This window comes from Hemiscyllium ocellatum, chromosome 8, assembly GCF_020745735.1.
Source record: "Hemiscyllium ocellatum isolate sHemOce1 chromosome 8, sHemOce1.pat.X.cur, whole genome shotgun sequence".
NCBI classification, from domain to species: Eukaryota; Metazoa; Chordata; class Chondrichthyes; order Orectolobiformes; family Hemiscylliidae; genus Hemiscyllium; species Hemiscyllium ocellatum.
Window position 1 is genome coordinate 56,993,982 of NC_083408.1, and position 15,279 is coordinate 57,009,260.

A 15,279-nucleotide genomic window follows, 5' to 3' on the forward strand; every position below is an offset into this window, starting at 1 on the left:
TTTCTTGGGTCAAGAGGTGGGTGAGGGGTAGAAACAGAAGGAAAATGTCAGCATCATATAATCAAAATCCAAAACAAATATTTATATACAGCCGGGAGGTTGCAGGTCAGAGGCCACATTGACCATGACAGAATGCTTTGGGCCTGGACTATAGTTGAATGACTTTTCTTCATAGTTGGTGAATGATCTATTTTTATCAGAAATCTTAGACTTTGGCCTACATTTGAATCAACTAGATGGTAAAGGTTTCCAATTTTGTTTTATTAGCACTTCTTTACACAAACTAAAAATACCATCAACATGCTAAATTTTATGGTAAAGTGGTCTCAACACTAAACAAAAACTAATATTTACAAATGATAGATATATCTGTAAACATGACATGTAAAAAGTGATGAATATTTGTTAACTAATTAATTATTTTATATCAATCTGGAAACAATTATCTCAAATCAATGCATAAATAGGTAACCACAATACCTCAAAGAGTTTGGGGTTGAGTGCAAGTGCTCTGTGAAAGTCATAGATACAATTAAAGTCATGAAGTTTCAAACCGCATAATCCTCGCTGATAATAAGCTTTAGCAAAATTTGGGAGCAATTTCACTGCACTATTAAAGGAATCAATTGCCTGAAAAACATCAATCAAAAATTACTTCAAGTAACAGAGACTAAGTAACATGAATAAACATCACAATAAGGAATAATATTCTCACCTCTCGGAGTTGATTTAGTTCAATGTAGCAAAGACCCATGTGGTAATATACTTCTACACTTGTAGTAACTGTGTTTGTAATTCCTATTTCAGAAGCTTCATGTTCGAGATCCAAAGCTTTCTGAAAGCTGCTCAGTGCATCCTACATTGTAAAATGAGATATGATAAAGGCTTTAGGGTTACAGACTTTAATGTTTATACCTTAGTATTATCGGTGACTGAAGGAAATGGGGTTTGGTAGAAAGTTGTTGAGAGACAAGAAAAGGGCAGTGCATGAAAGACAGAAAACAGACAAATAAATAGTTCCAGAAACTTAATGGACCTGCTGAGCAACTACTAGTCACTATTTTCACCTGAACTGCACGTTTGGACTATGGGAGGAAACCGGAGCACCCGGAGAAAGCCCACACAGACAATATGCAAACTCCACACAGTCTGAGGCAGGAATTGAACCCAGGTCCCTGGCGCTGTGAGGCAGCAGTGCTAGCCACTGTGCCACCGTGCTTCACCTTCCCAGCTTATTTTGCTTGAGAAGACCTTTAACCTTTAGTGCACAATGTTATAGAAAATTGACAACCACAGTGATAAATAAAATGAAGTGCGAAGTGATTTGAGTGACTTGTATTTGACTCGTTTTTTTTGTGAATGACTGACTTTTGGATTTTGGAACTGCCACAAAAATCACAAATATATCAATGTAGCATTTGCTCCAAATTAATTTATGCTAAGAAAGCTCTATGTTTACCAGTGATGCTGAACTACCAATGAATTTGGTGATCACCCATCATCAGAAGCATCTAACTGCAATTTCCTGCTGATAGCATTTTGATAAAATATACAAATCCATACCTGTTGATATGAGCTTGATTAACTGCCAGTGAAAATGCCCAAATTTGACAAAAAAAATCAAAATATATATTTTCTAAAGGTCACAAAGGTGATTTGAACAGAACATGTAAGGATTTGTTTTTAATTTCTTATGGCCTGTGAGTGGGCATCTATCTGGGTCACCATTTATTGCCCACTCCAATCATTCTGGAAGTGTGTTGCCTTTTTGAACCATTGCAGAATTTGGGGTAGAAGAAAGATCATAGTGCTGTTAGGAAGGGTTAATTAGTTGGGTGTTAATGGCATACAGAGCTGAGCTTGAGAGAAAAATTGCAATACCGTACCAAATGCCTCCACTGTTCTGTGACCACGACGTTGTGATACTCATTACAGGCTTCTATCCTATGACCAGTTTGATAAAAGACACAGTACAAGACAGACTGTTGTCCTATGAGCCTGCCAGACATGGAGCTGGAATTGAATGTTCAACGCTTCTGAAAGCTACTGAAAGCCACAGGAAGTCACAGAAAAAGGACAAAGAAGTAGGCCATAGCTTTGAGTTTGGATAGGATATAATGGCTCCAAAGTTTCCTCTCATGGTGCTAATTAAATGAAGAATGATATGAAATTGAACTTAAAAGCAAAGTTATGAAATTGTGACAGATTAATTAACAAGCCAGAGCAGTTGGGAGAGACTGTTATAAAATATATTTGAACCAAGGTTTCTCGGAAAAATGAGATAAGGGGAATTTTGAAATTCTTGAAGACATGAATTACACCCTAAATTAATGTAACTAAATGAATGGCATGTGTTCAATATTAGGTGCCAAAGTGAAAAGGAATTCATTGATCAACGTGTGCCTGCATTAACACATGCCATAGAATCCTATAGATTTATACAACTAAATGACCTATTGATAACCGAATTGCATTATGCATAGGAGATCTTGCAGTGAGACCATGACTACTGTGAGAGGAGAAGCTTACTCTCATGAAACTGATCAATATGTGCAAAAGGTCTGAGATTGTAATTTAGCAGCTAGAATATATACATAGCAGAACAGACCATCCAACTAATGTTCACTAATTCCCAATGTCCTTTCTTCAAATTTTATTTCTCGCAGGATTTTTTAAAACTCTTGAATGAGCTTTACATTAAGGATAATCTGTTAAATGCTTTTCAGATGTAGTCAAAATTTGATATCATTTAGTAACAGATGGTCATTACATCAAAAAATAAGTTGTGAATTTTAACAGATTGACAAATTTAAATTTGGCGATTCTTGGATCACTGTTAATGTTTAAGTTACCGAATTATAGAGTCATAGACTCATAGCGATGTACAGCATGGAAACAGGCCTTTCGGTCCAACTAGTCCATGCCGACCAGATATCCCAATCCAATCTAGTTCCACCTGCCAGCACCTGACCCATATCCCTCCAAACCCTTCCTATTCACATACCCATCCAGATGCCTTTTGAATATTGCAATTGTACCAGCCTCCACCATATCCTCTGGTAGCTCATTCCATACACGTACCACCCTCTGCGTGAAAAAGTTGCCTCTTACATAATTTTTAAAATATATTTCCCCTCTCACCCTAAACCTATGCCCTCTACTCCCCAGGGAAAAGACTTTGTCTATTTACCCTATCCATGCCCCTCATGATTTTATAAACCTTTATAAGGTTACCCCTCAGCCTTCGATGCACCAGGGAAAACAGCCCTAACCTAATTAACCTAACGTCTCCCTGCAGCTCAGCCCAAATCCTCCAACCCTGGCAACATCATCGTAAATCTATTCTGAACCCTTTCAAGTTTCACAACATCTTTCCGATAGCAATACTCCAACAGTGGCCTAACCAATATCCTGTACAACCGCAACATGACCTCCCAACTCCTGTACTCAATATTCTGACCAATAAACGAAAGCATACCAAACACCGCCTTCACTATCCTATCTACCTGCGACTCCACTTTCAAGGAGCTATGAACCTGCACTCCAAGGTCTCTTTGTCCAGCAACACTCCCTATGACCTTACCATTAAGTGTATAAGTCCTGCTAAGATTTGCCTTCCCAAAATGCAGCACTTCACATCTATCTAAATTAAACTTTATCTGCCACTTCTCAGCCCATTGGCCCATCTGATCAAGATCCTGTTGTAATCTGAGGTAACCTTGTTCGCCGTCCACTACGCCTCCAATTTTGGTGTCTTCTGCAAACTTACTAACAATACCTCTTATACACCCATCCAAATCATTTATATAAATGACGAAAAGTAATGGACCCGGCGCCGATCCTTGTGGCACTCCACTGGTCACAGGCTTCCAATCTGAAAAACAACCCTCTACCACCACCCTCTGTCTTCTGCCTTTGAGCCAGTTCTGTATCCCAATGGCAAGTTCTCCCTATATTCCATGAGCTCGAACCTTGCTAAGCAGTCTCCCATAAGGAACCTTGTCAAACGCCTTATTGAAGTCCATATAGATCACAACTACTGCTCTGCCCTCATCAATCCTTTTTGCTACTTCTTCAAAAAACTCAATCAGGTTTGTGAGACATGATTTCCTATGCATAAAGCCACGTTGACAATTCTTAATCAGTCCGTGCCTTTCCAAATACATGTACATCCTGTCCATCAGGGTTCCTTCCAACAACCCACCCACCACCAACATCAGGCTCATTGGTCTATAGTTCCCTGGCTTGTATTTATCAGCTTTCTTAAACAGTGGCACCACGTTAGCTATCCTCCAGTCTTCCAGCACCTCACCTGTGACTATCGATGATACAAATATCTCAGCAAGAGGCCCAGCAATTACTTCTCTAGCTTCCCACAGAGTTCTAGGGTACACCTGATCAGGTCCTGGGGATTTATCCACTTTTACGCGTTTCAAGACATCCAGCACTTCCTCCTCTATAATAAGGACATTTTTCAAGATGTCACCATCTATTTCCCTACATTCTATATTTTCCATTTCCTTTTTAACAGTAAATACTGATGTAAAATATTTGTTTAGTATCTGCCCCATCTCCTGCGGCTCCACAAAAAGGCCAAATTGCTGTTCTTTGAGTGGCCCTATTCGCTCCCTAAGTACCTTTTTGTCCTTAACATATTCGTAAAAACCCTTTGGATTCTCTTTGACTCTATTTACCAAAACTATCTCATTTCCCCTTTTTGCTCTCCTCTTAAGTATACTCCTACTGCCTTTATACTCCTCTAAGGATTCACTTGATCTATCCTATCTTTATGTGACATATGCTTCCTTCTTTTTCTTAACCAAACCCTCAATTTCTTTAGTCATCCAGTATTTCCTATACCTACCAGCCTCTCCTTTAACTCTAACAGGAATATACTTTGTCTGGACTCTTGTTATCTCATTCCTGAAGGCTTCCCATTTTCCAGCTGTCCCTTTCCCTGCGAACATCTGCCCCCAATCAGCTTTTGAAAGTTCTTGCCTAATACCGTCAAAATTGGCCTTCCTCCAATTTAGAGCTTCAACTTTTACATTTGGTCTATCCTTTTTCATCACTATTTTCATCACTTTTTCATCACTAATCTAATAGAATTATGATCCCTGGCCCCAAAGTGCTCCCCCACTGACACCTCAGTCACCTGCCCTGCCTTATTTCCCAAGAGTAGGTCAAGTTTTGCACCTTCTCTAGTAGGTACATCCACATACTGGATCAGAAATTTTCTTGAACACACTGAACAAATTCTTCTCCATCTAAACCTTTAACACTATGGCAGTCCCAGTCTATGTGTGGAAAGTTAAAATCCACTACTATAACCACCCTATTATTCTTACAGATAACTGAGATCCCCTTACAAGTTTGTTTCTCCTTCTGACCATTAGGGGGTCTATAATACAATCGAATAAGGTGAGCAGCCCTTTCTTATTTCTCAGTTCGACCCAAATACCTTTCCTGATGTATTTCCGAGCATAAGAGGTACAGTTAGTAAGTTTGCAGATGACATCAAAATTGGAGGTGTAGTGGGCAGCAAAGTGGGTTACCTCAGATTACAACAGGATCTGGACCAGATGGGCCAATGGGCTGAGAAGTGGCAGTGGGAGTTTAATTCAGATAAATGCAAGGTGTGGCATTTTGGGAAAGCAAATGTTAGCAGGATTTATACACTTAATGGTAAGGTGCTAGTGAGTGTTACTGAACAAAGAGACTTTGGAGTGCAGGTTCATGGCTCCTTGAAAGTGGAGACACAGGTAGATAGGATAGTGAAGAAGGTGTTTGGTATGCTTTCTTTTATTGGTCAGAGCATTGAGTACAGGAGTTGGGAGGTCATGTTGCAGCTGTACAGGACATTGGTTAGGCCACTGTTGGAATATTGCATGCAATTCTGGTCTCAGAAAAGATTTACAAGGATGCTTCCAGGGTTGGAGGATTTGAGCTATAGGGAGAGACTGAACAGGCTGGGGCTGTTTTCCCTGTAGCATCGGAGGCTGAGGGATGACCTTTAGATTAGATTAGGTTAGATTACTTACAGTGTGGAAACAGGCCCTTCGGCTCAACAAGTCCACACCGACCCGCCGAAGCGCAACCCACCCATACCTCTGCATTTACCCCTGACCTAACACTACGGGCAATTTAGCACGGCCAATTCACCTGACCTGCACATCTTTGGACTGTGGGAGGAAACCGGAGCACCCGGAGGAAACCCACGCAGACACGGGGAGAACGTGCAAACTCCACACAGTCAGTCGCCTGAGTCGGGAATTGAACCCGGGTCTCAGGCACTGTAAACCTTATAGAAATTTACAAAATTATGAGGGGCATGGAAAGGATAAATAGACAAAGTCTTTTCTCTGGGGTAGGGAAGTCCAGAACTTGAGGGCATAGGATTAGGGTGAGAGGGGAAAGATATAAAAGAGACCTAAGGGGCAACTTTTTCACGCAGAGGGTGGTACGTGTATGGAATGAGCTGCCAAAGGATGTGGTGGAGGCTGGTACAATTGCAACATTTAAGAGGCATTTGGATGTGTATATGAATAGAAAGGGTTTAGAGGGATATGGGCCGGATGCTGGCAGGTGGGACTAGATTGGGTTGGGATATCTGGTCGGCATGGACAGGTTGGACCGAAGGGTCTGTTTCCATGCTGTACGTCTCTATGACTCTATAATACCCCCCTAAGTACAGCTGTAATGCTATCCCTTATCAAAAACGCCACTCCCCCCTCATCTCTTGCCTCCCTTTCTGTCCTTCCTGTAGCATTTATATCCTGGAACATTAAGCTGCCAATCCTGTCCATCCCTGAGCCATGTTTCTGTAATTGCTATGATATCCTAGTTCCACATTCCTAACTATGCCCTGAATTTATCTGCCTTCCCTGTTCGGCCTCTTGCATTGAAATAAATGCAGTTTAATTTATCAGCTGCAAATGTGTTGCTGGTCAAAGCACAGCAGGCCAGGCACCATCTCAGGAACAGAGAATTCGACGTTTCGAGCATGAGCCCTTCATCAGGAATAAGAGAGAGAGAGAGCCAAGCAGGCTAAGATAAAGGGTAGGGAGGAGGGACCAGGGGGAGGGGCGATGGAGGTGGGATAGGTGGAAGGAGGTCAAGGTGAGGGTGATAGGCCGGAGTGGGGTGGGGGCGGAGAGGTCAGGAAGAGGATTGCAGGTTAGGAGGGCGGTGCTGAGTTGAGGGAACCGACTGAGACAAGGTGGGGGGAGGGGAAATGAGGAAACTGGAGAAATCTGAATTCATACCTTGTGATTGGAGGGTTCCCAGGCGGAAGATGAGGCGCTCCTCCTCCAGCCGTCGTGTTGTTGTGTTCTGCCGGTGGAGGAGTCCAAGGACCTGCATGTCCTCGGTGGAGTGGGAGGGAGAGTTAAAGTGTTGAGCCACGGGGTGATTGGGTTGGTTGGTTCGGGCGGCCCGGAGGTGTTCTCTGAAGCGTTCCGCAAGTAAGCGGCCTGTTTCACCAATATAGAGGAGGCCACATCGGGTGCAGCGGATGCAATAGATGATGTGTGTGGAGGTACAGGTGAACTTGTGGCGGATATGGAAGGATCCCTTGGGGCCTTGGAGGGAAGTGAGTGTGGAGGTGTGGGCGCAAGTTTTACATTTCCTGCGGTTGCAGGGGAAGGTGCCGGGGGTGGAGGTTGGGTTGGTGGGGGGTGTGGATCTGACGAGGGAGTCACGAAGGGAGTGGTCCTTGCGGAACGCTGATAGGGGAGGGGAGGGAAATATATCCTTGGTGGTGGGGTCCGCTTGGAGGTGGCGGAAATGGCGGCGGATGATACGTTGTATGCGGAGGTTGTTGGGGTGGTAGGTGAGAACCAGTGGGGTTCTGTCTTGGTGGCGGTTGGAGGAGCGGGGCTCAAGGGCGGAGGAGCGGGAAGTGGAGGAGATGCGGTGGAGGGCATCGTCGATCACGTCTGGGGGGAATCTGCGGTCCTTGAAGAAGGAGGCCATCTGGGCTGTGCGGTGTTGGAATTGGTCCTCCTGGGAGCAGATGCGGCGGAGACGAAGGAATTGGGAATATGGGATGGCGTTTTTACAGGGGGCAGGGTGGGAGGAGGTGTAGTCCAGGTAGCTGTGGGAGTCAGTCGGTTTATAATAGATGTCTGTGTTGAGTCGGTCGCCCGAGATAGAAATGGAGAGGTCTAGGAAGGGGAGGGAGGAGTCTGAGATGGTCCAGGTGAATTTCAGGTCGGGATGGAAGGTGTTAGTAAAGTTGATGAACTGTTCAACCTCCTCGTGGGAGCACGAGGCAGCGCCGATACAGTCATCGATGTAGCGGAGGAAAAGGTGGGGGGTGGTGCCAGTGTAGTTGCGGAAGATGGACTGTTCCACATATCCTATGAAGAGGCAGGCATAGCTGGGGCCCATGCGGGTGCCCATGGCAACCCCTTTAGTTTGGAGGAAGTGGGAGGATTGAAAAGAGAAGTTATTCAGGGTGAGGACCAGTTCAGTCAGTCGAAGGAGGGTGTCAGTGGAAGGGTACTGGTTGGTGCGGCGGGAAAGGAAGAAGCGGAGGGCTTTGAGTCCTTCGTGATGGGGGATGGAGGTGTACAGGGACTGGATGTCCATAGTGAAAATAAGGCGTTGGGGACCGGGGAAGCGAAAATCCTGGAGGAGGTGGAGGGCGTGGGTGGTGTCTCGAACGTAGGTGGGGAGTTCTTGGACTAAAGGGGACAGGACCGTGTCGAGGTATTGGGAGATGAGTTCGGTGGGGCAGGAGCAGGCTGAGACAATGGGTCGGCCGGGGCAGGCAGGTTTGTGGATTTTGGGCAGGAGGTAGAAACGGGCGGTGCGGGGTTGTGGGACTATGAGGTTGGAGGCGGTGGATGGGAGATCCCCTGAGGTGATGAGGTCCTGGATGGTCTGGGAGATGATGGTTTGGTGGTGGGAGGTGGGGTCGTGGTCAAGGGGGCGATAAGAGGAGGTGTCCGCGAGCTGGCGTTTGGCTTCAGCGGTATACAGGTCAGTGCGCCAAACTACCACCGCGCCTCCCTTGTCTGCGGGTTTGATGGTGAGGTTGGGATTGGAGCGGAGGGAGTGGAGGGCTGCACGTTCTGAGGGTGAGAGGTTGGAGTGGGTAAGAGGGGTGGACAGGTTGAGTCGGTTAATGTCACGGCGGCAGTTGGCTATAAAGAGGTCGAGGGCGGGTAGGAGGCCAGCACGGGGTGTCCAGGTGGATGGGGTGTGTTGGAGGCGGGAGAAGGGGTCGTCAGAGGGTGGGCGGGAGTCTTGGTTGTGAAAGTAGGCACGGAGGCGAAGGCGGCGGAAGAATTGCTCAATATCTCGGCGCGTGTTGAACTCATTAATCCGAGGGCGTAGGGGAACGAAGGTGAGGCCCCTGCTGAGGACTGATCTTTCATCCTCAGAGAGGGGGAGATCTGGAGGGATGGTGAAAATCCGGCAAGGCTGGGAGCTAGGACCTGGTGAGGGACTGGAGCTGGAGCTGGGGGCGGGGTTAGGGGCGGGGACAGAGATCGACGTAGGGGCGGAGTTAGACGTGGTGACGTTGCTCGACGTGGGGGCGGGGTCATGCGTCGTGACGGAAATAAGCGTGGGGGCGGGGTTACGTGAAGTGACGAAAGACGGTGTGGGGGCGGGGTTATGTGTGGTGACGAAGGTTTGCGTGGGGGCGGGGTTACGCGTAGTGACGAAGGACGGCGTGGGGGCGGGGAAACCTGAGGATTTGTGTTCCTGCAGGTTAGTGATGTCAGTGGGGGCGGAAGTGGCTGCGCCGACGGCAACCGGAGGGGCGGAAATGGTTGCGGCGACGGAGGAGTGGTGGTCATTCCCGGTGGCCGCGTGGGTCGCGGGTCCGTCGGCGATCGTGGAAGCGGTTGTGTGTGTGGTGGTCACCGGGGCAGTTGTTGGGGCGGCGATCGCGGGGGCTCCGAAGTCGGTGGGGGCGGAAGTGACGTCACGGTGGGCGGCGGCCTTTGGTGCCGCGGGCGCTGTGGAGGCCACATGTGTAATGGCGTCCGACAGGCCTGTGGAAGATTCTGGAATAGTTGAGGGGCCATGAGTGTGGGGGTAAGTACATGAAAGTTTTTGGTACTTACTGTCTTTAATCTCTGATATGGCTAGGAAGAACTGTTTGTTGAGTTTGTGGATTCTACTTTGCTCTCTGCTCTGTCCCTGCCTGTCCTGACTGTTTGACTCGCCTTTGATCTCAACTGTACCAGTCTCAGATTGAAATCTTTCCTCACTATCTGCCTGGGCAGATCGTACCATACAAAGATTGGAGGCTGACAGAACAGGTTGAAGAATACAAAGTTATGGCTGCAAAGAGGATCACAAGAAGCAAGGTCAATATTAGAATTTAAGTTTGAGAGGTCCATTCAGAAGTCCAAATAGAGCAGCAAAGAGGCTGTTCTTGAACATGTTGGTACATGTGTTTAAGCTGTTGTATCTTCTCAGAAATCATTGGTGGATAGGATCAAGAAAAACCCTAAAGCTTTCTATAGGTATATCAGGAACAAAAGAATGACTAGAGAAAGATTAGGGCCAATTAAGGATAGTAGTGGGAAGTTGTGCATGGAGTCTGAGGAGATAGGGGAAGTACTAAATGAATATTTTTCGTTCATATTCACACAGGAAAAAGACAATGTTATCGAGCAGAATATTGAGATACAGGCTAGACCAGACGGGATTGAGGTTCACAAGGAGGAGGTGTTAGCAATTCTGGAAAGTGTGAAAATAGGTAAGTTCCCTGGGATGGATGGGATTTATCCTAGGATTCTCTGGGAAGCCAGGGAGGGGATTGCAGAGACTTTGGCTTAGATCTTTACGTTGTCATTGTCTACAGGAATAGTGTCAGAAGATTGGAGGATAGCAAATGCTGTCCCCTTGTTCAAGAAGGGGACAACCCTGGTAATTATAGACAAGTGAGCCTTAAGGTTGTGGGTAAGGTGTTGCAAAAGGTTACAAGAGATAGGATTTATAATCATCCAGAGAAGAATAAGTTGATTATTGATAGTCAACACGTTTTGTGAAGGGTAAGTCATGTCTCACAAATCTTATTGGTCACCTTCTTTGAGAATGTGACCAAACAGGTGGATGATGGTAAATCAGTTGATGTGGTAAATATGGATTTCAGTAAGGTATTTGATAAGGTTCCCCATGGTAGGCTATTTCACAAAAAATAGAAGCATGGGAATGACAGTGATTTAGTAGCTTGGATCAGAAATTGGCTAGCTGAAAGAAGATGGAGGGTGGTGGTTGACTGGAAATGTTCAACCTGGAGTTCAGTTACTAGTGGTGTGGCACAAGGATATGTATTAGGATACTGCTGTTTATCATTGTTATAAATGACCTGGATGAGAACGTAGAAGGATGGGTGAGTAAATTTGCGGATGACACTGAGGTCGGTGGAGTTGTGGATAGTGCTGAAGGATGCTGCAGATCACAGAGGGACATAGATAAGCTGCAGAGCTGGGCAGAGAGGTGGCAAATGGAGTTTAACGTGGAAAAGTGTGAGATGATTCACTTTGGAAGGAGAAACAGGAATACAGAGTACTGGGCTAATGGTATGATTCTTGGTAGTGTAGATGAGCAGAGGTATCTCGGTGTCCACGTACATGGATCCCTGACAGTTGCCACCCAGGTTGATAGGGTGGTTAAGAAGGCATCTGGTGTGTTAGCTTTTATTGGCAGATGGACTGAGTTTTGGAGCCATGAGGTCATGTTGCAGCAGTACAAAACTCCGGTGTGGCCACACTTGGAGTATTGTACAGTTCTGGTCACCACATTGTAGGAAGGATATGGAAAGGGTGTAGAGGAGATTTACTGGGATGTTGCCTGATATGGAGGGAAGGTCTTATGAGGAAAGGCTGAGGGACATGAGCCTGTTTTCATTAGAGAGAAGAAGATTGACACGTGACTTAATTGAGACATATAAGATAATCAGAGAGTTAGATAGGGTGGACAATGAGAGCCTTTCTCCTTGGATGGTGATAGCTAGCATGAGGGGACGTAGCTTTAAATTGAGGCGTGATAGATAAAGGACAGATGTCAAAGATAGTTTCGTTACTCAGAGAGTTAGTAGGGACGTGAAACACCCTACCTGCAATAGTAGTAGGCTTGCCAACTTTGAGGGCACTTAAATGGTCATTGGATAAACATATGAAAAATAATGGAATAGTGTAGGATAGATAGGCTTCAGATTGGTTCCACAGGTTGGCACAACATTGAGGGCCGAAGAGCCTGAACTGCGCTGTAACATTCTATGTTCAATGCCTTTTGGCAGAGATGGGCAGAGATAATAACCAGTGTGGGAGGGGTCTTTGATGATGTTGGCTGCCTTTCTTAGGTACCTGGTGGTGAATTCATTAGTCATGGATTTCTTTAATTGTGCAGCTCTCTGTAGTTTTAGTTTACTCATTCAGGGGATGAGGGCATCGCTGGCCAAGCCAGCATTTATTGTCCATCCCTAACTACCCGAAAGGCAGTTAAACACATTGCTGTGGGTCTGGAGTCACATATAGGCCAGGTGAGGTAAAGATGGCAGATTCCTTCCCTCAAGGACATTAGTGAATCAGTGCTTGTATTTCAGTGTATAAATTGGTTAAAATGTTTAGATTAAATTAGATTAGATTAGATTCACTACAGTGTGGAAATAGGCCCTTCAGCCCAAACAGTCCACCCTGACCCTCCGAAGAGTAACCCACCCAGACTCATTTCCCTCTGACTAATTCACGTAGCACTATGGGCAATTTAGCATGGCCAATTCACCTAACCTGCACATCTTTGGACTGTGGGAAGAAACCGGAGCACCGGAGGAAACCCAAGTTATCTTGTTTCAGAATGCAGTTAGGATGGTATTAGTTGTATTTAGTTGTATGTAGGTACAGGACATTAACAGATTATTCATTTTGCTCCTATTACAAAGACTCAGACTGAATCTGTGATTGTTGTATGAGAGAGAAGATGTTTTCATGGGAAGGTGTTCATTCTTTTCATTTTTTTTTCATGAGATCAAGGTGTTGCTGACTAGGCTAGCATTTATTGCTCATTACCCAAATTGCCCATGAGAAGCTAACGAAGTGCTGCGTTCTTGCAGGTCTGGCAGTATCTGTGGAGAGAAATCAGAGTTAACATTTATGGTCCAGTGACTCTTCTCCAGTTCTGAGGAAGGGTCACTGGGCCCGAAACATGAACTCTGATTTCTCTGCACAGATGTTGCCAGACCTGCTGAGCTTTTCCAGCAACTTCTGTTTTTGTTCAAGAATCTTTGCACTCTATAAAGAGAGGCAACAAGTATAAAAAGCAAGTAAATATTGATGACCCTTTGTTAAACACTAAGTAATTGAAAAAAATTAATTTGCAGGACTATGGGTTACAGGCAGTGCAAGTATGTCTAGTAAAATCTTTCTTGCAGAGAACTGGTAATGACCTAATGAGCTAAAAAGCATCTTTCTGCACTGTTGAAAATCCATGATTCTGTAAATATATATCTCTCCAGACTTGATGCACACAATCCATTACAGTCCGAAATGTGTACAATGGAGCCATTTTCCAGACTCATTACACATGCCCCACATTTTACCCCTTCACCAGCACATGAATACATGCATTATTCAATGTTGAAATAACCTAGACCTATTTTGAGAAATATGTTTCAGAAATATGCATTACCTCATGTTTGCCAGCTTTCATTTGGCTTTTCCCAAGAAACATTAACAGTGGTGATGTTTTTTCCATTCCGTTCAAGTTCTCTATAGCTTTGTCATAATTTTTCAGAAAAACTTGTACAGTGGCTTGCTGAATCGGAGAGGAATCAGAAGCTGTTCCAGCAAACAAACCATAAAAGAAAGGTTTATGAAAGGTTGTAAAAGCTTGATAAAGAGATCTGTTACAAAGACACATACCAAATACAACTGAATAACATAACTATTCCAAGATATTTCAATTTCGGAGAATCCAAAATACAGAAACAAGATACTATTGATGCTGGAAACCTGAAACACAAACAGAAGCTGGTGGAAATGGCCGGCAGGTCAGGCAGCATATGAGAAGATTTAACAGTGAAAACAGGTGCTGCTTGACATCCTGTGTATTTTCTGTTCTCTTAACTTTTGGAAATGTCTAGCGAGCATTAATTTGTTTTAATATGCAAATTTTCTCTAAATATGAAGCATGCAGAGCAAGGTTGGATTAACACATGGATCTATCCCACAGTTTGGATGTAATGTTGGATTAACACTATAAAAGTCAAAGGACGGTAACAGCTAGTTCCATATTTAATTCCAATGAATTTCTCTCCTAGGAAATTAGACTTGAATTAAGCCCAATAATTCTACACATAGAAACTTTTGATTTGCATATTTTTAACCATATTAGATTATTTATTTACATTTTAAAGCAATCAAATGATGCACCATATATGTAAATCACTGACATCTCTGTCCAGACAAAATTAAGTCAGAAAACAATGAAAGAGATCAACATTCATTTCCAAATGCCCCATCAGGAACAGAACTGTGTCCCCTGGTTTGTGAGTCAGATGGTATCACACGGATCATCTGCTCCCAGACTCACCATTTTTAAGGCAGTGAGTTCTCAATTCCATTCCCTTCAGTTGTTAAATTGTTTTATTCGGTCAATACTATTAACACCATTAACACAATTAGTACAAATAATGTAATTTTATTGGCAAAAAGCTAGGCAAATGCATGGTGTTAGTAACAGATTGAATGATTCCTTTAGAATGTTTCAATAATTCTTGAACTTACAACTGTGCCTCCAAAATGAGTGGTCAATGCATATCCTCTAAAAATGTCCTGATTAATGAAGGGGTTGCAATTTTTAAAAATGTCTATTCAATTATAATACAAATTATGAGGATGTAACTATAAATATCAATTATACAATTATTTTCATATATCAAACTTCTAAGTATATAGATATGTTAATAAATTAGAACAGACAATTGAACAACTCAAATATGTCAAGCTGGTTACTCATCAATATAATTTAATTTGTACACAATTAAGTCAAAACTAATTATACCTGCCTTTACTAATTTTTACAAAATTAAATATCTTGCAGCACATTTTAAGTATTTGATTTTTGTATGAAAACATTACCTTGATTGATCTCAGCAGAATATTGGATACAAAAACTGGCAAGTTCAAAATTTTTCATTTCATACAGATATTGTCCTCTTTAATGAAAAATGAATTAAGAAAAATATATTAGATTATGAAACAGCATTTAATTCAATAAGTGTGTCTTCATGTAATACTTGTAAATAAATATTTT

At 43.8% G+C, this 15,279-nt stretch overlaps 1 protein-coding gene across 1 annotated transcript in view; it reads right to left on the reverse strand.

The window, feature by feature from the left end:
• ttc6 (tetratricopeptide repeat domain 6) overlaps positions 1-15,279 on the reverse strand; it is a 198,897-nt gene that overhangs the window by 55,803 nt on the left and 127,815 nt on the right. Inside the window, exons 22-25 of the mRNA XM_060828959.1 lie at positions 15,105-15,181; positions 13,654-13,802; positions 716-856; positions 481-630 (exon numbers count right to left, since the gene is read on the reverse strand). Coding sequence (XP_060684942.1) covers positions 481-630; positions 716-856; positions 13,654-13,802; positions 15,105-15,181 — 517 coding nt within the window. The remainder of the gene's footprint in view (positions 1-480; positions 631-715; positions 857-13,653; positions 13,803-15,104; positions 15,182-15,279) is intronic.